The sequence below is a fragment of the Balearica regulorum genome, chromosome 20, assembly GCF_011004875.1.
Source record: "Balearica regulorum gibbericeps isolate bBalReg1 chromosome 20, bBalReg1.pri, whole genome shotgun sequence".
Lineage (NCBI taxonomy): Eukaryota > Metazoa > Chordata > Aves > Gruiformes > Gruidae > Balearica > Balearica regulorum.
In genome coordinates, this window is record NC_046203.1 from 7376098 (window position 1) to 7398272 (window position 22175).

Here is a 22175-nt window from a genome sequence, read left to right on the forward strand (position 1 = left end):
GACCCGTGGCAGCCTGCCCGCCTGCCTACAATTTAGCTGCATACTCTACCTAGCAAACTCGGCATATTTGTGTGTTCCACAAACAGACTTTCTGGCATTTTTCTGCGTCTGTGACTCCAGTTGTGACCCTGTGAACCTCCCTTTAAGTCAGCCGAAACATTCTGTTTTCATTCTACAATCTCCAAGGCACATTAATATTTAAAAGCCATTGATAAGATAAAAGAAGAACAATCCTTCTGGATGAATTAACGGAAGGGACATTTGCTTCTCTGCGATGCTCTGGGAACTGGCATTCAGCTAACATTGAGCACATCTTCTGAATGGGGCTTAGACAACTTGCAAATTTAAAAGAAAACAAAACAAGCTATTTGGAAAAAAATGTCTTTTTGACCTCCGGGATTCCTGCTCTTCCTGGTGGGATGGCTGGAAATAGCAATACAATCTAGAAAGTCTTCTACTTTGGGACTACTGATTCCACTCTGACCCATGGCTTAAGTTGACTAAGGATGGGAAAGGTCTTGCAGAAGTATTCCTTGGGAATCTAATTCTTTCATTTCACTGCATTTGTGACTCTTGTGTTGAGCTCCCACAAAGGCTGGGGTGCAGCTGAGCTTGGCTTGCTGGTTAGAGACACTTGTGCAAATAACTTTTATGCTGCATAAATGGTGAATAGGAACTTGAAGACACTTGCAGAGTGGGTTACTTCACACAAATCATTGCATCAAATGCCAAGAGCAGCACTGTGATTATGTGTGAATAACCAAGACAGCAGGAATTTGAAAGATGAATCAGTACTGTTCACATGCTAATTGAAGGAGAACCAACAAAGTCACTCAGAAAATAATTTAGAATAATACGTCTGAGAACTTTTTCAATCCACAAGGGCATGTTTTGTGAGTAGTGGAAAACACAGCACATACCCAACTGTTTGGTATTAAGTGCTATAAGAGCAGAGCAAAATAAATCTTATCTGCATCCAGCTGCTTAAATGGTCTCTGGGACCATCCTGACCCAATTCCCAGGAGACACATCCCATTCTTAGAAAGCCAGCAGGGTTCAGATGAACACCAGCGAGAGGCCAAGAACTCAGGAGCCTGGAGACTTCTCCCACTGCAGTGCCGGGGCTGGCTGAGGCATGGGGCAGGGCAGCAGAAGCCTGAGCTATGGTGTCCATCCCTCAGTGCTCCCAGACACTGGAGAATGGAATCTGGCACTTTTTGCATCAGTATGAACGTTCACTTCAGGAGAGGAAAGGCACTGAGCTTGGGGAACTTTAGAAGCTTACTTCTACAGGCCAGTGAGAGGCAAACCAAGCAGTACCAGCTTGCTAACCTGCATCAGAAAGTGAAATGTGGTGAAAGGAGAGGAACATGCCTCTTTCTCTGTGTACCTCAGACCTCTACACAACTGAGTACATGGCCTGCTCCTCTGGGGGTTCACGTGCACTCAAGTAGCCATCTGTGGTGCCTTATGATACGTCCCTCTATCTGTGGGCCCATGTCTCCCTGCTACGTTCACACAAAGCTTCATCCAGGGCACACTAGTCAACAAGGTGATTCCTGTGGCTGTCACAGGTTTTGGATCAGGCCCTGGGGTATGGACAACACACTCCAATCACTGCCTGCTCATCAGGAGCAACATCCCTACCTTTTCTCTCTTGATTTTATTTCTAGTCACAACCTCAGGATGAGAAGGCACCTGTCAAGACCAAGGTGCAAGAAAGGCAACAGATGGAGACAGAAAGCAAATGCAACGGGGTGACCTGGCAGTTACAGGGTGTTGAGTCGAACATGGGAATTCACAGCATGCTTAAGCAGCGCAGGGACATACATTTGTTTCTCAGGAAGGACAAACCCCATAATGCTAGCAGCTGCCACCAAACTTAAAAGGTTCTTTCAGCACTAACTAGCATGATGCAGCACAGCGTGCTGTCTACTGCAACAGAAAGAGAGAAGAGGAAAAGCTATCAACTTACTGGGTTCCCATCGATGCCTGGAGGTCCTCGTTCCCCAAAATCACCAGGAAAACCCTGAGGACAGGAGGCAAACAATAGTATTAGTTATTGACACATCCTGGTGTACAGACATTCAGCTTAAAAACTGCTCCCCCTGCACTCAGTGCAGCACTTTGGAGGACAGCAGGTCACAAGGAAGTGTGGGCCATCCAGCCTGCTTGTCCTCATCCAAACCATTCCTGCTCCACCAGCAGATCCGCTCAGTGAGAAGCTCTACAAGGCCAAGAGCTCTGACTCACTGCTCTCTCCTGGGGCCAATGAAGGGTAACCAGAAGTACCGTTTACAAGGCTCAGCCGCGAGTCGCACATTAATGGGAGCCTCGAGAGGAAGAAACAGTGAGGAGACAGGAAGGCTTTTCCCTTGGCCACGCTATGAAAAGCACTCATTGCTGAGGCTGCTGGACCTGACTTGTTCACACCTTGTCTTGCAGGCTCTGTCCAGCTCTCAATCAACCGTGCCTTTTCTTAGCGCCAGTTGTCAGCCCTGGGCATGTGTCATATGGCAGGAAAGGTTTTTGCAGCACCATGTAGAAAGACAACGTGAGCGTGCATAACAGAGAGAAGGGGCAGAAATCAGTGCTTCTGTCCTCCTTTTGGTTCACCCAAGTACTCCAATATGTCCAACAAGGAATAGGCAGCCCTGAAGATTATGTCTTGTAGTTTACACATGAAATGATAATCCCACACTGGGAAGATCAAACTCCGTATTTCAAGACACAATGCTTTCTGTCCTCTTTCAGGAAGAAATATCCTACCAATAGGATACTTCCTTAAAAGTCAATCCCAAATCCCTTATGTTCTGGAAGAATTCATAAACCTCACTGCAATGACTATCCTCAAAAATGGATTGTCAATCTGAATTATTTCATCCTGTCTACTAACACAATCATTTTCACAGTACCCCCTTCTCATAGGATAGCTGAATAGCGTAATGCCTGTTGGAGCCCATGCCGATGCTTAATGGAGCTGATCAAAGATGCCTAGTGAATTCACTCCAATGCATTCACGACCTTTTGGCTTGCCAGAGGAACAAACAGTTCCAAGCTCATTACGGTCCACACCCCAGAGCTGTGAAAGACCATGTTTACTACATGAAAAAGTCACCACAAAAGACTTCATCATCATCTCATTATATCTGATACAACTCTGGAAGACTTCAAACAATTATAGAAAAGGGAGTGGAGGTACTGAGCCAGAGCCAGAACGTGGTGGTGCGACACGTTCTCTCACGCGCTCTCAGACAGACCCTGTGCTCCCCTAAGCCCCCCAATTCCTATTACAAACAAATCATACAGCAGCTTGCTCTGCCCTGTCCTGTTGTGCTCTGTCTCCCTCAGAAAAAGCTCAGCAGACGGGTACGTAACCTCCGTGGTTAGTAAACTCTCTTCGTCACTACACCGACATTTTCAAGGAGGAAGCAGTTGAGTTTAAGATGGATTGGACTCAATTGTCGTTTGAGCTTGAACTTCATTCCACAAAGGACTGGCAGGGAGCAGGCTGCCAAGAGCTATCAGGGACCAGCAGCTTCAGGGCTACTCTGAACTTCAGCGGCAGTGGAAGGTGCGTTGGGGAGGCTGTGACACTGAGGTAAGAGGCTGCTGTGACTCTCCACTTCTTTTTCTTGCATGCCCCTTAAGATGGAGTGAGATAAAATACGACACAGCGTCCACCTCCCTTGAGCCAAAAGGGAGATCGTCGTCTGCTAGAGGAGCTCCCCATGGACAGAGCCTGCACAGAGTCTAACCCCAGGCTGACTCCTAGACTTGGTTAATTCAGCCAGGGCTAAAATCCTGCTTTGTTCTCCACACTATTCTGACTGTGGGCATCAGGATGGAAAACTGAGGAATATATTTGCATATCAAAGGCTTCCTAGCCAGACCATCTACCTTTGTGCTACAGTTCAGAGTGGGAACTTGAGAAGCAAAGCTCCAACCACCTCTGCTCCCTCTTCTGTTTATGGTGGAGCAGTCCTGGAGAGTAAGCAGCACTGGCTACACGAGGCTACACCGGAAGGTGCGCTCCAGAGACACAACAACAGGCTGCAACTGCGAGTGGGCATGTTACTTCTGACTCAAACTAGGAGTCACAGTAAAACTGCCTTACATTCTTCTTTGGCTTCACCAGAGTCTGAGATAGAAAGGACAACACAGCCATGTTCTGGGCTAGCTAAGAGTTTAAGAGACAGGGATGGAGCAGAGAGGGAGAGGATGGCCCTTGCTGAGCCAGAAGGATGCTCTCTCTGCCTGCCTGCTCCCATTTACTACAAACACTGGTTACCTTGGAAAAGCAAAGCTGAGGGAAACAAATTGCGACAGCCAACAGCAGCACGCTACATGCAAACCCATCAGCAACACTGAAAAGTGAAATGATCACAGCGGACACAACAGGAAAACTATACTGGGAAGGTCTGCAGTCAAAGATGTCATCCAAGATCTCCCTTCATCTGAGGGTTTATAACTCCTGGTCAACCCAACTAGATAAAAAGATACTTGGTCAAATCTAGGGTGCGAGATGGGAGACCTATTTAAGACAACCAAAATTTTACCACTGACTTCAGAGTCAGCATTTCACCTCTTCTGTACCTATTCCCTGCAGCATACAGTACGCGCTCCTGAACGGACACAAGCTACCGCTTGCTTGGATTTGATACTTCTGTTTTATGGGCATCACTGCAAATGGGAAAGTTGTCTGCCTTTTTCCAGCTGGGCACTACATCCCTCAAGCCTGTGCACATGCCAAGAAGCTGTGGTAAGCAACCACTGGAAACAGCCTTCTGCCACCTAGAGACAAAGATGTCAAATATAACAAGAAGGTGGGGGGGGCTACAATTTTCTTTAATGAAAAAAAGGGGAAAAATAACTCTGCTACACGCTGAATCAATAAGATCAGAATAGAGATGTGTAGGGAAACCTCATTGCTCAGGCAAGACAGAAAAAAAAGACTGCCTTGGAATGTTTTGCTGTTTACAGTCATGGAACTTGCCAAGGACAATATGAGTGTGCAGACTGATACTATACTTATGCTGCCGCAGATTTCAGTCACAGCCTTCCCCCAGCTGCATCTTTCCTTCCTGAGAGGGCAGAGCTGGGCACAGAGCGACCCATGGATGCCACAGAGCAGCCTGGCCCTGGGGCTGCCGAGGTGTCTTCTGTCAAGCTAAGGTCTTGCCAATACGGGAAGGTTTTACTACTCTGAAAAGTACAATTACATTAATATAGCTCCAGCAGCATAATATCACCTAGAGGAGTGCTTGCTCCAGACTAAGAGCATTTTCTAAATTTGATTGAAATCTCTTCCAATGTGATATAAGCAATGCACCTCTCTGCCAGAATAAAAGTGGCCAGATAAGGAACTATTTAAATTCATATGTTTCCCACTAATCTCTTTTTATGCCTCAGTTTCTAGTACTAACCTCACTGCTTAAAGATAAAGACATGGGAGATTTGAGGCACTTGGTAATAGAGTTAATAAAAATCTAGCTTTTACACAGGCTTTCTGACAGTAGATCTCCAAGTATTTAAAAAAGCAGATTATTCCTGTTCTGAAGGCAGAGAGCTGAGTACCTGAGGTCACTTGGCCAAGCTACGCAGTAAGAGATTTGGCAATAAAATCCATTCACGGCACACTGTGGCTCCCTCCACAGAGGGTTGCTGCCCATCCTCGAGATGGGATGGAAAAGGGTCAAAGCGGCAGAAAACAGGGAAGAAAACCCAGAACAGTGTGGGCTGGCATCATTGCTACAGCAGCCCGGCCCAAGACAACCCTCAGCAGCAAAGCCCCGTCCTTGCCAACACCTGATCGCCCTTAACACGCCATCTGCTCTCCTGGCATGAGCACCCCCTTCCAGCCTCGGCTCACAGATCTCTGGGGCCATGGGTGGTCCCCTGGTACTTTTTGGGCCAAGCTGTAAAACATTCCCAGAGGAGGAGAGAAATGGAAAGAGCAGCTTCAATTCAACTAACCCCAGGCATCCCAGCCCAGTATTTGAGCTTGGCAACACAAGTATTAACAGTCTTTTGCACGTTAAATGAGACCAAGGCTGGCGGCTGTGGCACGAAGAAGGATATTTCAGCATCCATACAGTCTCCAAAGACTCAAACCAGGTTGTGAAAATCTCCCAACACACTCTTGAGCACAGCAGGAAACAATCAATCTTTTAAGCCCCTAATGAAAAAGCAAGCACTTTCTTTCCATGGGGTAAGCAGCAGCAGTTTAAACCACAATAACAGTTCCAGTGACCACAGTGTCCTAATTTATTGGCTCTCACATGTCTGTAAAAGCTATTTTTCAGTGCCTCTCCCCTCCTGCCTGAGCCTAAAGGACAGAGATGTTCCCCAGGAACAAAACTAGTGCTATTCAACCGAAACAAGCAGCCTAGGAATTACGGACTTTGTTATCCCATTTGTTTCATTCCTGTAAGCGGCACTACCTCTCCTCTCCCGTGTGCTGTTCCAGCAGCCTGAGGAGCCCAAACGGAGGGAGAACACGCGGGGCAGGAAGCTCATTTTATGGTGCTGGCGGACAGGCAGGTCGCAACTGGCAGCCCATTACAGGACACTTGTGAAAGGGATTAAAGAGCCCAGCACATTCAAAGTCTCCTTGACCTTCCCAAAGTGAGTGCAGAGTGTTTTCTGGTACAGAAAATCCACCGTTTTTCAGGGTGCAGCTGTTTTTCCAGGAAGCCTGGTCCCTAGAAATTATGCTCAAGAATTGGGACGGTAAAGAAAAACACCCTAGTGAAAAATATCTAGCCGTGCATCCTGCCTGCTCGGTGGGAGGGAGGGGACATGCAGAGAAGGACCAGGACCAGGAAGGGATGGCAAATGGCAGCAGAGCTAGGAGGAAAATGCTCGATTAACAAGTTCTGTTGGCAAAGAGCCAGCGGGGTGCTCCTCCGCAGTGGCTGAAGTCAGGTATGACAAAACTTTTGGCTCTATCTCATAGCTGGGAAATACAGAGAGGAGGTGGGGGGAAAAAATCCAGCTGAATGGCTTTCACATTGTCTGAAGGAGAAGTTCAATGAAAGAAGCAAGAGGAAGCTTGAAGAGGAGTTGGAGAAAAAGCATACAAAAGCAGATGCTTTGCACTAAGCAAGATCCAGGTGCTTCTGTGCTTTCCTGTCCCCACCCCAAGCAGAGATTTACAGTGGTTGCATACTGTCCTCATGGCACTCGGTGAAGCTGAGGTACCACTATTAGAGAGGGAACTGAGACACGCAAACTGATTTATCCCAGGTAACACTGAGAAGTCCAAAACTGAGCCAGTAACTAAATCTCTATCTTTGACATCCTACAACAGTGCCTTAATTCTTTTCCATCCACACTCCCTGCAAAGGGCATCCTTTCATTCGCCAGGAGACTCCTGCGGAGAACAACCAGATCTAGACAGACACTGGAACCAGCTCCCCCAGCATCAGGAGATTACATCCCCCTCCGCCTCCCCTTCCTTTCTCCTCTGCTTAAAACAAACAGAGCAGCCTGCCCTTTCTTGCTGTTGCCAGCCAAAGGGCTGCTCCTGGTCTGAGCAGATGCCACCACTCCTCGTCCCTTGTCCCTGGAAGCAGCTGTCCTCAGGGAAGCAGAGAGCGGGGAGATGCACCGGGTCCTTTGCTTCCCCAAAGCCTTTTCAGGTGTGCGCATGTGGGTGGGTGTGTTGTATGTATACAACATCTGATTCAGTTTAAAACACTTTCCCTGATGGAGTAAGGGAGGCAGTCTGGCAGCTGCTGCTCCGAGGAATCCTGGCAGGTCTTCACGCCAACAGAATCCTTCTCCAAAAATAGGATTTTATTTTCCTGTTGGCTGAAGGTGAAACTGCTCAAAACCAACCAGCCCTCCTTGTCTTGTCTGCGAAAGACTTTATTTGCCAGTTGGCTCCGGCCAGGTGATCTCTGCCCAGGAGTCTCCCCAGGGATGGAGCTCGCAAGTCAAACAATTTAAAGAAGAAAAAAAAAAAAGGTGGTGGTGGGGGAGCAGGGCTGAGGGTGAGAGAAGGCATTCACTGGAAAAAAAGAAGGAGAATAAAATAAACAAGTGTAGCTTATGTTGGCAGCTCACGCCTCTGAGAGCATTCTTGGTGCAGAGAGCAGACGTGAGCCCCTCCACAGGTGGGCGCGAAGGCAAGCGGGCTGGCCCAGACCCAGCACTGGTTCCCAGGGCGGCCAGAGTCACCCTAAAGGGATCCTGGCAAACCCTGCGCTCCCGGCGCGCCTGCTCGCTAGCTTCAATTCACGCAGCTATGCAGGAGCCTTTGCCTTCTGCTCAGTCTAGGCCTGCGACTGTGATGCTTTCACGCCGGCAAAGAAGGGAGATGCCACCCTCAGCTGGGTACGGGACCGACGGTCCTGCTGCAGTTCTGCTCCTTTGTCACCCAAAAGGGAGGTTTGCTTGCTCTCCCTTCACAGCTCTGTGTCACATCCTCTTTGGATAAAGATTTCACGGCGTTTTTAAACATAACTATCCCTCCAGGGCAGCCAGTTCCACCTGAACACGAGCAAAAAAACCCCTGAAGCCCCTTCAGCCAAACATCACTGACGTTAGCTGACAGCCCCTCCGCCCTCTCGACCATCTGCTTTGCTCCCTTTGCACGTGTGTACGATCTCTTCCCAGGTCTGCGGGGCTCTAACAGAGCGCAGATTACACAGACCCAATTACCTAATGCTGAAAAGCACTGATTCTGCCAACAATCCTAATCATTTATGGCCAAGATTTCCAAATCAAGCAGCCTCCTATTTAAGACAGTCAAGCTGCTTTGGCGATCAAAATGTTTTCAACTATTAAAAGTGATAGTTGCATTATTTTTTCTTGGAATTTCTAATGAAAATAATTTTTGGACTTGGATCTGGTTTATGAATGAACATTTCCCTGAAGGAAGAAAGATGCTCGTGTGTTTAGGAGACCTTGGTTCAATTCTTCACGAGCTTTTTGAATGACAATGGGCAGGTCACTTAGGGAGATTTTGGAAACAAACCATCTTTGGGTTCGTCACTTTTCTTTCAGCAGAAGTTATGGGCCTTGGCACCTTTCAAACCCTCTTCTCTGTACTTTGTTTTGCCCATTCTTTTAAAAAAACAAAATACATGCTAATATTGTCCACCTTGCCAGGTTATTTGGATGATGTAATCATGAACACAGGGACACGTGCTGATATCAGAGTGACAAGTAACCACTCAAGCACCTCTCCACAAAGATTTGGGAAACTCCAGACATGCAGAACACAACTCTGGCCAAAACCAGATGGTGACATTTGCTCTGGGCTCGTGCCTGCATTTCAGAGTGTGAACCAGGCCCAGAGGGGAGGACAGACTGGCTGCCCAGTTTCTGTGTCCAACTTAAGCATTAAAGAGTCACTGATTGCTCAAACCAAACCTATTTTAAAAATTCAGGTTAAGAAAAATTATATCAAAGAATTGATTTAGATGGCTAATGGGAAAAATCCAATTCATGGCTAAAATGCTCTCAGTAACAGAGGAGTTTTGTAGATTACTAATTTTCAGGACTTCCACTTGACTTTTCATGCAAACAGAATGATTAAAAGCATATTATTTTTTTTCTAAATGAATCAGTTCCTGAAGAAGGCGCCAGACTTTTTGGTGCTTATGCTGGGGTATCGGCACAAGACAGAGAGCTACCCAAGTCCTGCCCATCGATTTCTACAGGCCACCCTGTGCTCCTTCCTGCAGCTCATCTTGCGAATCTTCCTGTACAAATAGGTCCTCAGCCTGCATGTTTCTCCACTAACTTTAGCTGGTCACATCTGAAAGTACATCTCTGTATGGCCAGGGTCCACAGCTGAACCTGAACGGGGACACCAGCTGGGAAAGAACGCTTTATGGGTTGGAGGATGAGTTCACCAAGTGCTCAGATGAAGCAGGCCTAAGCACTAAAGCTATGTGGAAGAGTAAATATTTATTTTCTGAGGATATATACTGATAACATCATTTAGGATCAGTTAAAAAAATCATCCCTGTTTCTTTCAAACCTTAGCAAATGGCTTGTGGACCAACACATTGAACTACCACCTAGCTAGGAGGGAAACCAAAGTTTATCCCTACTTCTTTAGAAATTTTTCAATTTTAATTCCAATATTTCTTTAAAATGTTTCTAAATGTTTAGATAGAAGTAACAGCTCCATTCTTGCTCCTTTTTTTTTGGTAGGTAACAAGATCTCAGTGACAAAAGAGACATGGCTGGACCCTTAGCAGCCCACGTGAACCACGGTATTCAGTGCTGTAGGTGAGAGCTCTTAGGGTGTCTGCCTAAGTCATGCTTCTTACGAGAAAAGCCACATGTGCTGCCTCTTTGCATCCCCAGGGAGCCCATTCAAGTCAAGTGGAGTTTGGCAATTAGAGAAGAATTAGTTAAAGAAGAATTACTTCAAAATGCTGTTACCGGTTTCCCAAATCTCAATTTGTGTGGTGCAGGAGACTCTGGCCTGGTTGACTTCAAAGGCAAGGAAGGACCTCAGCTGCATCCAAAGCAGAGAAAAGATTGGAGCAAGAAGAGAGGAGCTGTTTATCGGCTTAGTCCCTACAGAGAGCAGCAAAATTTGTTTTCTCAGTAATTTGCGGTTATGCCAGCCTTTCCAGACACACGGCAAAACATTTTTCCCCATTGTTTGCATGGACAACAGCTGAGACTGTGTAACTTGGCAAAGCCCCGTGCACTTACGTTCACCACGAAGTTATCTTAGCCGTATATCAAAAGGTTGAGGGACGCTGTAAAACGAAACGTTCCTAACTCAAAGGCAGCCCTGCTTTTTGCTATCTAGCGTCTCCCACAAGGCAATGCCTTTTCCTATGCTGCAAGAGGCTACCCGTACCGGTGGGGAGTGCAGGGGTATCGCATGCACTTCTAACAACTTAGCAGATAAAGAAAAAAAGAATCTATTGGCGTTCACTAGAGGCAGGAGTTAACACATTAATTTTATGCGTCAACATGGAAGAAGACAGCAGACGTGAAAAAACAGCCTGGCAAGAAGGCGCTGCCGCGTTACAAGCTGAGAGCTGGCAAGGGGGACCCCGCCTGTGGTCAGCTCATGGCAAACGGACGCCAGCTTCGGCAGCTTGCCGCTCACAGCAAATACGGAGGCTACGTTAGAGTGGCTGCCAGATCACCGCTGGCTCTCTCAACCCCCACGCTGTGGCTGGCAGGCAGAGGGAAGGGAGACTTCTAGACTCGCCTATGCACTGATCCCCAACACTTAAAATCCACATGCCACTTTATAGCACCTCTTCCTTGACACCTGAGCAGCAGTCCTTGGCATTTACCTGCTAAGTTTCAGCTACTGAGCTCAAAGGATTGCCGAGCGTGTCGTCCCTGCCTTGCACACAGCCAAGAACACCCAAACAACTTGTCTGAAGTTGCATGCCATGGGGAGAAACCAGGTCCCGTACCCTCTTCCTCCTCCTGTGCAGTCACCAAGCAACGCAGCATCTCCCCACCTTGCCTTGGCAGGCTCCAGCCATTCTCACAGGTAGAGGCGTCAGCATCCCGAGGAGTGCAAACCCTCCCTCTGCGCCTGCTACTTACACAGGCTACTCCACCTGTCAAGCCGTCTCCTCGGAGCAGCACTTCAGCAACGCGCTGGCACTTGCCAAAGGCTGCACAAAGCCTGATGGCAGAGCCTGTGCTGTCAGGAGGCGTTTGCCTCCCTGGCCTGGGGTTGGCCGGTGGACAGAAACCCCCATCACAGCACCCGACAGCTGGTGGGACACAGCTGCGTATCGCTCACAAACACAAGCTACAGGAGGCCAAAAAAAAAAAACCAAAACCCAGAACAGTAACCATGAGCACAGCTTGACAGGCAGGGAAGCCAAAACTCCTGCTTGTGGCATTAATGATCAGCTCATGCTGCCGTTACCTAAACCTCCCAGCCCTGGGGATGGTGCTGTGCTGCTCTGTAATCCAACCTGACGGACCCTTTGGGCTGGGGCTTCTCTTTCACAAAGTGTTTGCATGGCACCTGACATGGCGAGGCTGTGAGCGTTCAACTGAGCTCCAGGCATGGGACCAGCAGCACCAACAGGTTCTCAGAAGAATATAAGGAAATCACAGCTGTGTTTGGCTAAATTGTGAACAGACCTCAGACAAACCCAGGAATTAGTAAGTATGTCTTGGAACTAAACTTTGCTCCTTCCTTTCTATCTCCTTTAAAGTAATACTACTAATTAAACACACTGTAAGCAAAAATCAGGCATAAATAGTGCAGCTAGTGCAGTATTGATACTCTTATGGGGAAAAAAGAGATACAAGCATACATCAATACCAAAGATGAAAAAAAAAGAGCTCAAAGTTCTTTGGATATATTTCCTGAAAGTTTGCCTTTAAGTCTCTTTCTTCAACAGGGCTTGAGATCGTCTCAAAATATTACACTCTATTTGAAGTTTAATATAATCTGCAGGGCAGACATTTCTGCTTGTAGCTACCCATCTCCCATAAGAAATTCCTATCACTTTCAGCTTTGTGCTTCTGGAAGCTGTCTCCTCGCTATATCTCCTCTTCCTGTGGGTCACCTCCTTTCTAAAGATGAACTAGGACTGATACCTTGCCTCTGCATGCCAAGATAAAGGGTAACAACAGCTTCTCTCGTTCCTTCCCCCCAGCTCGGTGCAGACCACAGCCCTGCTGCCCTCACAGCAATGGGGCTTTTTTGATCCTTTTTTTTTCTTTTTTTGCCAGCTAATCAACTGAACACCATAAAAATCCACAAACACCATAAAAGCCATTCTTCTCAGCCACTGCATTGGCAAGACTGAAGGTTTAAGCAATTGGCCGCTTCAGCTCCAGGCCTCCAGCCTACCACTAAACCAGGGAGCAGATCCAGAGACGTACAGACTCGTGTTATTTCAGCCTCCCTAGTGCACCACGCTTTAACCATAATTCTCCCTCTAGCCCGTCCCAACCCTCTCCCTGCTCAAGAGTTCCCCAGGGCCCATACGTTAGAAATGCACTTGCCTCCTATGTCGCTGATGCACTGCAGGGAGAGCAGAGCGGGAGGTGGAGTCAGCTGTTTCCACGACAGATTCACCGTGTCCCTCACAGCTCTGCAAAAATTAACTTCCCTGGAAGGGTTTCAAGATCTGACTCATGTCCAGCTCTTCTATTTTAATCATTCCCTCTTACATCATTCTCGGAGGCCCACGGTGTCACATGCAAACTCCCCCAGAACCCCGCTCCTCCTCTGCTGAACACTTAATCCGTTGCTGTCTCTCATCCCGAACAAAACTAGGTAGAAATATATTTGATACCAACTCCTTCCCTCTCTGCAGAGCATTTACCAGCTTTGGATGGTAGCTAACAAGGGCTTCCAAGAGCTCTCCATTGCAATGACAACATTGAAACAGAACAGGAACAGTAGCCGTGCCAGCAAACCTAGCAGCATGGGGATGCGAGAGACCAGAAAAATCACAGCAGGCTCACTACCACTGCAAACCGGCTGGGAGACAGCAGAGGCCAGGAGATAAGTGTTGGGAAGGGAACCAGGTCAGCTGGTTCCTACTTTCCATTCTCCCAGTGACTTCCTGAATAACTCTGGATGTCACTTAATCTTTTTGTTCACGCTCGGAAGTACAAATCATCAGCATCAGTCCATTCAAGATTTCTTATTAAAACCGGTATCATGAAGCGGGGATGGAGCCAAAACTCTCTGAAAGAGCCGAGTAGAACAAAGGTGCTCACGCGCAGCCGTTTAATCCCTTCTCTAGATCCCAGCCTAAATGCCTCCACGGTTGAGAGATTCCCTGCTGATCTCAGGGGAGCCCCTTGTTTGTAACAGTGACCGCCAGACAAGAACTCTTGCCTGGAAGATTACAAATGCTAGCCAAACAACAGCTGGAACGCTTTGAGCCTCCAGCATACTCTGTGCAGTAACAAGGCAGAGAGCAGAAACCCTGTACCTAACGACAGTTGCTTTGTTTGTTTTACTCTGGTCAATGAGTCATCGTTACATCAACTGGCTCTGCAATTATTCATCACGGAGATTTCTGGTGAAACCAGCGGCTTACAAAACCATAAGATCTGGTACAGATTTCTACCACCCCCCCTCGAAATAATCTGCTCAACCTCCCTCCCATCCCAGGGACAGAACAGCCAGCCGGGATGAATGTGGCACTGTCGGGATGTTTGCGTGGCTTTGACTGTGAGAACACCAGCGAGCGGTAGGCGTGGGACTCCTGAAAAGCACGCGTTCGCATGCAAGGGTGACAAGGGGAAAGCGCTGGATTTTTCCGTGTGTGGGTGAGTGGACATTTTACAAGGAGCCTGTGAAAGCAATGATGTCAGGAGATCGAGAGAAACTCAGGCTAACGTGCAGGACAAGGTGCAAAAGCAATGAGACACACCAGAGTACAAATGTGCCTGATCGCTGGCTCCTGGACCTGTATACACTTTGCTAAAGGAAGCCCGCAGAAGTGCTTGGAAGGAGGCTGATGTGGGAAAGGCTTTCCTTCGTGCCCTTTCTCTGCTTCCTCTACTCATTTCAGTACGTTCCCCACCTGCTTCTATTTTGCTTTTTGCTACAGTCAGCACAATCCCCCTTCTTCTACGCAGCTCTCACAGTTTCCACCTTCTATTCAGCCCTACCTACAAACACCTCTTCCTCCTGGCCAAGCTCTCCAACCCACCTGGTCTCCTTGCCCCTCAACCATGTCTTCATCTGACCTGTTGCTGCTTTAACTCTGTACCACCACCAAGGACAAAAAGGTTTCTATACAAAAGCGCACTTGTATTATACAAACCGGGATGGTACAAGGGTTGGAGAGAATCACAGCAAAAGAGAAGCAGAGGTGATGGAGCACAGAGCAGTAAATGTGACGGAGCGAGCGCAGACACCAGGGATGCTGCAATCATGGCAGGGAATCAAAAAGTGCATTCAGGGAAGAGGCTGGCCAGAGGGAGGACATTGCAGAAGAGAATCTGAGAAGTGTAGGATCCAAGGGAGCATGGAGACTGTGCGAAAAAGAACAAAAATGCCTGTGAAGTGGGCAGAGCGTGAAAAACAGGAAGAAAACAATATTTATAGCTTCAGTTTTCTTCCTGCTTGAGAAGAGACATGGAAAGGTCTGTTTGATCTCCCCATTTAGTTCCCATCAAAAGATATGAAGGGACCCAGCCAAAAGCCAGATGTTTTGTTTCCAGTTTCATTCAACAAGGTCTGCATAATAGACGAGGAAAAACTTTACCGGCCTACCCATCTTGCCCCTCTTCCCAGGAACTCCAGGGATCCCCTGCAAGGAAAACACACAGAGAAAAAAAAAAAAATAGGTCTGGTTGAGAAAGCAAACAGCCAACCAACAATACAAAACAAAACTAGAAGAGAAAGGGGAATGCAAAACAGGCTAATGACTGTGGCATTGTTCAGGAATCAAAATGTCAGCTACTTGCAGTCAGCTGCGAGAGCAGAAGACAATTAACCTTCACCCACTAACTACGGCCCTCCCTGAGGACACACGCAGGCAGCATCCACACCCAGGGCAACAGGCTGAAGCTGTGCTTAGCAGGGGCAGTCATTAAGCTACTGGTCTGGAACTGAATGAAGGCCACCGCCAAGGCACTCGCTGGAGAACTTCTGTTTATGTTTCTTATTTAGTTATACAAGCATTAAATCAGTGACTCTAGAGCGCAGGGCAGTCCCCTCCCAGGCAGGCACACTCACTCCCACACGCTCCCGGGGCCTCCCTTGTTTCTGGAGCTTGCATTTGAGGGAGAAAAAGCTGGAATAAAACAGTCTTCATCTTACAGCGACCTTCCTTAGGAGCTCTTGCAGCGGGAAGAAGGGGTCCTTGGATGGGTAGAGTTCAGGCAGGTGGGGGGACGCAGGGGAGAAGAGCAAAAAGCAAGGGAGGTCCTGCAAAGCTCTGAACACATGGGTTTGGAGAAGGCACAATGAAAAGGATGGGGAGAAGGAGGGACACACGGGAACAGCACCCACAGCTGCCCGTCCACAGGCCCCAGTCTTGACTGCCCAGCTCGATGCAACTGGAATACAAGCCATTGTCAGAAAGTCCCTTCCACGAGCCAGGCTCTTTCCAGACACCTCCAGTTGGACACCCAAAACGCTGGGACACTGTGGCTGGGAAGTCACTCCTGCGGGAGCAGGGAATTTCCACGTACATTCTCCCCCCATCCCCATCCCATTAAGGTGAACTGTTAAGGGGGAGGAGGAAGGCAAGTGAAGGAAAATACACAAAAACTCCCTACTCAACAGTGAGGTCTGATGACCCTGTCTGAAGCCTAGATTTTCCTGAGCTGCATATCAACATCATACAGGGACACGGGTCTTCATGCAAGGGCAGAAACAGGTTCGAGAAGGCATGGTTAAACATTAGACATGCTCGCCACTTTCCTCAGGAACAAGGGATAGAGAAGGTTACAACAGGCTCTGAAGAACTGTATTAAAAAAACAACACATCAAGGTCATCTTCACAAAATACTCACTCGTTCTCCATCAGCTCCTGGTAGTCCAAATAATCCTGGGAGACCAATATATCCCTAAAGAAAAGAGGAAACAAGTAGTCAACTACATTTCTCCATTAGCAGTCACTCAGTCTGTCTTTCCTGAAGAGCAGAGCATCCTCCAGCGTTGGTCAATGGCAGCCGTGATGAAATAAACCTTGAGGCAAGTGTATATGCCCATGGACTGCATGGTGCTGGCTTCCACGATGTAGTCCAAGGGCACATACCCTCACACCAGGGATCATGAGGACTCCGGGCAGGAAAAGGCCAGCAAGAAGAAACCTTACCTGGGCTGGCTCTGAGTGTACCTGAGGGAAACGGAACTTGGTTCAAGGTTAGCAAGAGTGACAGCAAAAGTAATGCACATGCCTACATCTCCTTTCATCTCTCCAAGGGCTCTTTCTTTGCCTCTGGCTCTCATTCCCAACTCTGTTGTGAAAATGGCCTGTTGTACCAATCCCTCTCTGTTTATGTCACACAGCAGTTGCACACCGAGGCTCCTTCTCATGCAAACATCACCTTCCCCTGGCCTGCAAACTTGCTCACCACCCCTTTGCTGAGAGGGGAGCAAATCAGAAATGGTTCTCCAAACTCTGTTGCACCACCAAGACCTTTTGCAAACACTTTGCCAACCCGAGCATCAAGGGCTGTGCCGGGGCAGGGAGAGGCTGAGCGTGCCAGGTCAGGCTCTTAGGATTGGTGTCCAAGGCTCAACTTGCACATACGTACAGATCCTCTGACACCCAACTGCAAAGAAGCCTCTTTTGCACCAACGCGTTTCACATAAAATCTGCTCCTTTCACAGTCCTCGGCAGGCATCGCATTTTCTAGTATGGGACGTTTCTCTACGGCCTTGGGATCCTGCTCAGACAGGACACAAATGCTCCACTTCCCTTCCTTTGCAACAATCGAAGCCTTGTGTTTAATCCTCTTTGCTCAGCAGTTAGTACAAAGTTACCTTGTGTGCTGGTCCTTTGCAAAAGACTAATTTGTGCCAAACATGCAGAATCAAGAGGAAGTGAATTTCAGCAGGGAGCCCCCTCAGTGGCACCTCGGTGTTACAAGAGCCAAGTGTTAACACTGATTTTCTCTCATCTTTCTTTCCCCATCATCACTAAATCTCTTAGCGTCAACCCCACCAAATTTTTTCACCAGTCCATTGCTCCCTTTAGAGATGACACCTAGCCGGGAAATACAGCCACGTTAACGTGGTATTGTCTGCCTTTTCCTCCTGAACCTCATGACAAACCATGTAACTGCCTAACTACCTCCTGCAGAAGAAAAAAATAGATGTGGGGGGGTGGAGGAGAGTTCACAGCTGGCTCCCTCAACCCACAAAATGCAGATATCTCACCTTAGTACCCCATTCTGATTGACTGCAGTTGAACTGAGAAATGGCTTTCTTGGGTAGCTATAAATATTTCAGTCCTCAGCACTCAAGGGTGCAAAGCAGAAAGTAATTTTCAAGTTTTACATGCTGCACACCTATCATGTGATAATTACGCGAGGTCCTGGTTAGGCCAGTGAAACAGATGCACCAGGGCAAACTTCAGCACTTGCAGAAGTGAGGTGAGCACGCTGTGCTATCTCAGATCTTCCTCTCTCCTGCAGAACATTCAACATGCCATCTCCCTTCCCAGCTCGGGAAAACAGCTAGCTACAGGGTCAGCATTTGTTTATTCCTTGAAGTTTTCCTAGTGATGAAAGCCAGCTGGTTGAATTTACGGCATTTAGAGAAAGTATCACGTGTTAGAGAAAGGAGGGATTTTATTGGCTCTGAATCTCATTCTGAATTTATAATTGCAGGAAAAGAGCAAAATGAGATTAACGAGAGCCTTAATTGGTGGTAAAAATAGAAAAAAATCCTTTGCAGTGAGAATGAACCCCCAGCAATTCAATTTGGTGAGCAAACCCAGGCAGAACAGAGATATTAATGTTTGTATTTGCACATGGCTTCAAGATGCTGGCTTGCTATGCTGCATAATGATATAAATCACTCCCAAACCCAGGACTATACCCAAAAGAGCCCATATTTAGCATGGTCAAAGACCGCTGAACCACACTTATTGAAACTAAAGAGGCCTTTGGGAGATGGGGCTTGCAGAAAGTCCAGGCTTTGGTCTTTGGTAGGCATTTGTATGCCATTCTTTCCTCTCCTACAATGCAAGCTCTGAAGGGGTTGAGTTTGTATCATCAGCACTACTGGTGAACTTTGATCTTAGTACATTCCATGTTTAATTTAAAAAATTTAGCAGTGCTTCAATAAACAAGCGGTACGCAGTTCAAATCCCCTGAATCCAAGAAATTAAAGGAACTAGTCTCAGGATTGCAAAATTAAGCATAAAGTTTCTTGAGAAGCCTTTGGTAAAAACAAGTACAGAAAAAACAAACGAAAGGCTGCTTACCCGACTGCCTTTTGGACCAGCTTCCCCTATGGGGCCAGGTAAACCCTAGAACAGAAGGGAAAAAACAAAGACAAATGTGGACAGGCTTTAACTCAACCTAACGAGCAGTGCCAAGTCCCCAGCACCGTCCCTGCGTGGTTCTGCTTTCAGTGCCGAGTCCAAGGCGTATCAACAAAGGAGAAGAAAGGACAAAATGATACAAATAACAAATCTCCCATTGTTGGGGAGCTGGGACTCTGCAGAACCTGAGACTGCTGCACATAGTGAGCCTTCCCCGGGGTTGAAGTAGAGATTTCTGATCATAAAGACCAAAACGACCAACGCAGCAGGGTGCACTGAGGTTGCGTTACACTTCAGATGCCATGTACAGTGATGCTCTGTACCCGGCGGCTCTCGATTCATTTTCCTGCCTAACTGAACACATGCATAGCGAATGAGCAATGTATTTCAATACCTGTTTAGGGAACGCAGGCTGGCCCTGATGCAATGAGAAAGCCCCTCTAATTTCTACAGCCTAGGAAGTCACTGAGCAGTGCAGGTACTGCAGTATCTCCAACCCTTTGCAGCATCAACAGCTAGGGAAAGAATTGAAAATACATTCCCCATTCTACTTCTATGCCTATTGCTGCTCACTTAAAATTCTGTGAAAAAGAACCCTGTAAAAATTCATAATGAATTTTCATGTTTATTGTCTTCTAGCGAGTTTCCACATCAATTTTCTCTAGTTACAAATGTTGTTGGGCTTTTTTGGAAGGGGGGCAGAAAAAAAAGAAAAGACTAAGTCCCTATTTTCTTTAGCTGGCAGCACTGCACACGCAGCCTGGGATCCGAAAGTCAGGTTGTGCTCTTTCCTGGCTTATGCATCGTATCCAAAGATTTCAGCCATCGGGGTGAAGTTAACAATTCTGCCTATGATGCGCAAATCGAAACAGAGCCAAGCTCTCTCTCCCATAGCGCTGCAGAGCCAGCACAGCTGACAGGAGTAACAAGTAGTAAAATCTCAGTAAAGTAAACAGCTCTGATTCTGGATACACACAGCATTCAGATATGCTCAAAAAAGCTGTTTTTTTTTTTTTTTTAAAAAAAAAAAAAGGGGGAAAAAAAGTCACTTTCCAGACCCAAACCACATTTTAAGAAAGCGCTTTTGTTCTTCGTATGTCAACCACAAAGATTTCACCCTGCTTATCTGATGGGCAGAACACTGCTGTGAATTGCTAAACAGCATTCATTAACCTTGTATGTCCAATATAGCTCGGACAGCTTCATGTTAGTCATCGAACACACACTCACACCTAGGAGATTCTTTGGCATGCAGATCTCTAAGAGCCTTTCAGAGTATGAATGGAGCATTTAGTCAGGTGCATAAAACCCTCATCCAGTTCCACCATCTGCACTCTCCAGCGTGCATCTGTATATTCCACCTAAAATTTGCTAAGCGAGGTATCAATTTAATTTCAAATTTAAAATCGTCCGAGGCAGGGGGAATGCAGACTTGTTCGGCATATCTAGTTCACATTTAGTCCAATAACCTACACATCTGGGTAAAAACTTGCATATGAACTCATGACAAGTCTGAAACGCTCACGGCAGACTGCTGGGGGTCTTTGACAGCCGCCTGGCCTCTTACCTATGCACTTGAATATAAATGTGGGGGGAGCCAGCATTAATGTGGCCATTTTAGAAAACCACAACAAACTCATTTCCCTGTAAAATGTTACAGGGCCAGGTCTTCTGCCCTCCAACAGATTCCATTTCAAGTCTTACAAATTATTCCTCTTACTTTTCTTCCTTAGTACTACTCAGCATCTTAACATAAGACAATAAAGTCTCCAATTTTGATCCATTTTCCTTTGCACACCCCTCCATTCCTAAAGTTCTCTTTGTGCAATTTTTTTTCAGAATGAAAACAAAGACTTGGCTTTCTTTCATCATCTTTTTTCGCAGCTGCAAATATGATTTAGAAAGTCCATGTATAATTTATATGTATGTGTATATATATGATAATGCTAGTGAATTTTACTAATGAGAGTTCATTTAAATATCTTATTTCAGTAATATGCTGCCTTCTGTCCCAGATTTGTAACCTGTTCAACATTAGATGTAAAATAGACCTAAAAGTGGAGAGTTAGCAGCTTGCAGGTATGTTTCTCTGCTCTGTTGTTATATTGAAGCAAAAAATTGTCAGATTTTGCTATAGAAATTCAGGTTTTATCTATCATAGGCATAAAATACTTTCTAACAACCTTAGTGTCCCCCAGAGCTGAAAGACCGTGTCATTGATAGAGCATCTTGGGGAGGGAAGAGGGAAAATATTCAGACATGTTCTAGAGGTCTGCACTGTCTTTAGTGGGACACGTATTTAGCAGGGCATATATTTAGCTACCTGCACACCCAAATCCCTAGTCTGTGCACAGCACGATGAGATTTACTGCACCTGCCTGCCAGGATAACCTTTGGCACCTGGACTTCCATCTGGTCCTCGTTCGCCCTTTGGAAAGAAAAAAGACAAGGCACAGACGGTAAGGTGAATGTCACACTTGGGAAGGCTTTTTACCTGCCTCGTTCTTTGAGCTGGGGGGGGAAAGGAGGGTGGAATGGATTAACCTGAAGCAAATTTATAGAGAGGAAGAAAATATTAAGGGTAGACAGTGGAATAAATTAATGAGGGGGGAAAACACGCAGAAGCCAAGTCAATAGGATCCATGCATTGAGCAAGTGTTGCTATTTCTCCTTCTCCCTCCACCTGCAGTGAAAGCAGCAGATAGTTTGAAACAAGGAGGCTAAGAGAAGGTGTAAGGCTGCATCTATATCTGGCATATGGAACCGTTTTACTGGTGGGGAAGCACTGCCAAAATTCTTCAGAACTAAATGGCTTCATGTATAATATCCTTTAACATCATTGCTAACAGGGCCTGCTATTCATTGCCTTTTTTTTTCCTTGAACTGCAAACATCAGACTTAACCAAATAAAGAGGGGGGAGAAAAGGGGAGAGGGGGAATGGGCTTTGGGAGGGGAATTACATGTTAGTACTTAATCCGATGTGGTTAGTAAACTCCAGGTGAAATTAATGTAAAAGGAAAAATAAAGGGGGACTAGGGTAAGCTGGTATTTCTTCTACCATGTAAACTTAACATGGTTGAGCAATAAGAATTAGAAATTAAATTTAGAAACTCCAAGGCAGTCTCCTCCCAGCAACCTGCTGATGCTCGGTCAGCGTATGTGCCCAGGTGCCGGCGGGACGGGAGCTCACTGCGCATCCCCTGTGTGTACCAAGGAGCTGGCTGTCCACACGGAGCAGGCTG

General features: G+C 46.8%; 1 protein-coding gene across 3 annotated transcripts in view; it reads right to left on the reverse strand.

Moving 5' to 3' along the window:
- The window catches only part of COL27A1 (collagen type XXVII alpha 1 chain), a 162479-nt gene that overhangs the window by 92380 nt on the left and 47924 nt on the right, over positions 1-22175 (reverse strand). For all 3 annotated transcript variants that reach the window (XR_012838465.1, XM_075772219.1, XM_075772221.1), the window contains 5 exons: positions 21307-21360; positions 18873-18917; positions 16450-16503; positions 15195-15239; positions 1976-2029 (listed from right to left, as the gene is read on the reverse strand). Coding sequence is in view for 2 of the 3 variants with exons in the window: in XM_075772219.1 (XP_075628334.1) it covers positions 1976-2029; positions 15195-15239; positions 16450-16503; positions 18873-18917; positions 21307-21360 (252 nt within the window). In the remaining variant the exon portion in view is untranslated. The remainder of the gene's footprint in view (positions 1-1975; positions 2030-15194; positions 15240-16449; positions 16504-18872; positions 18918-21306; positions 21361-22175) is intronic.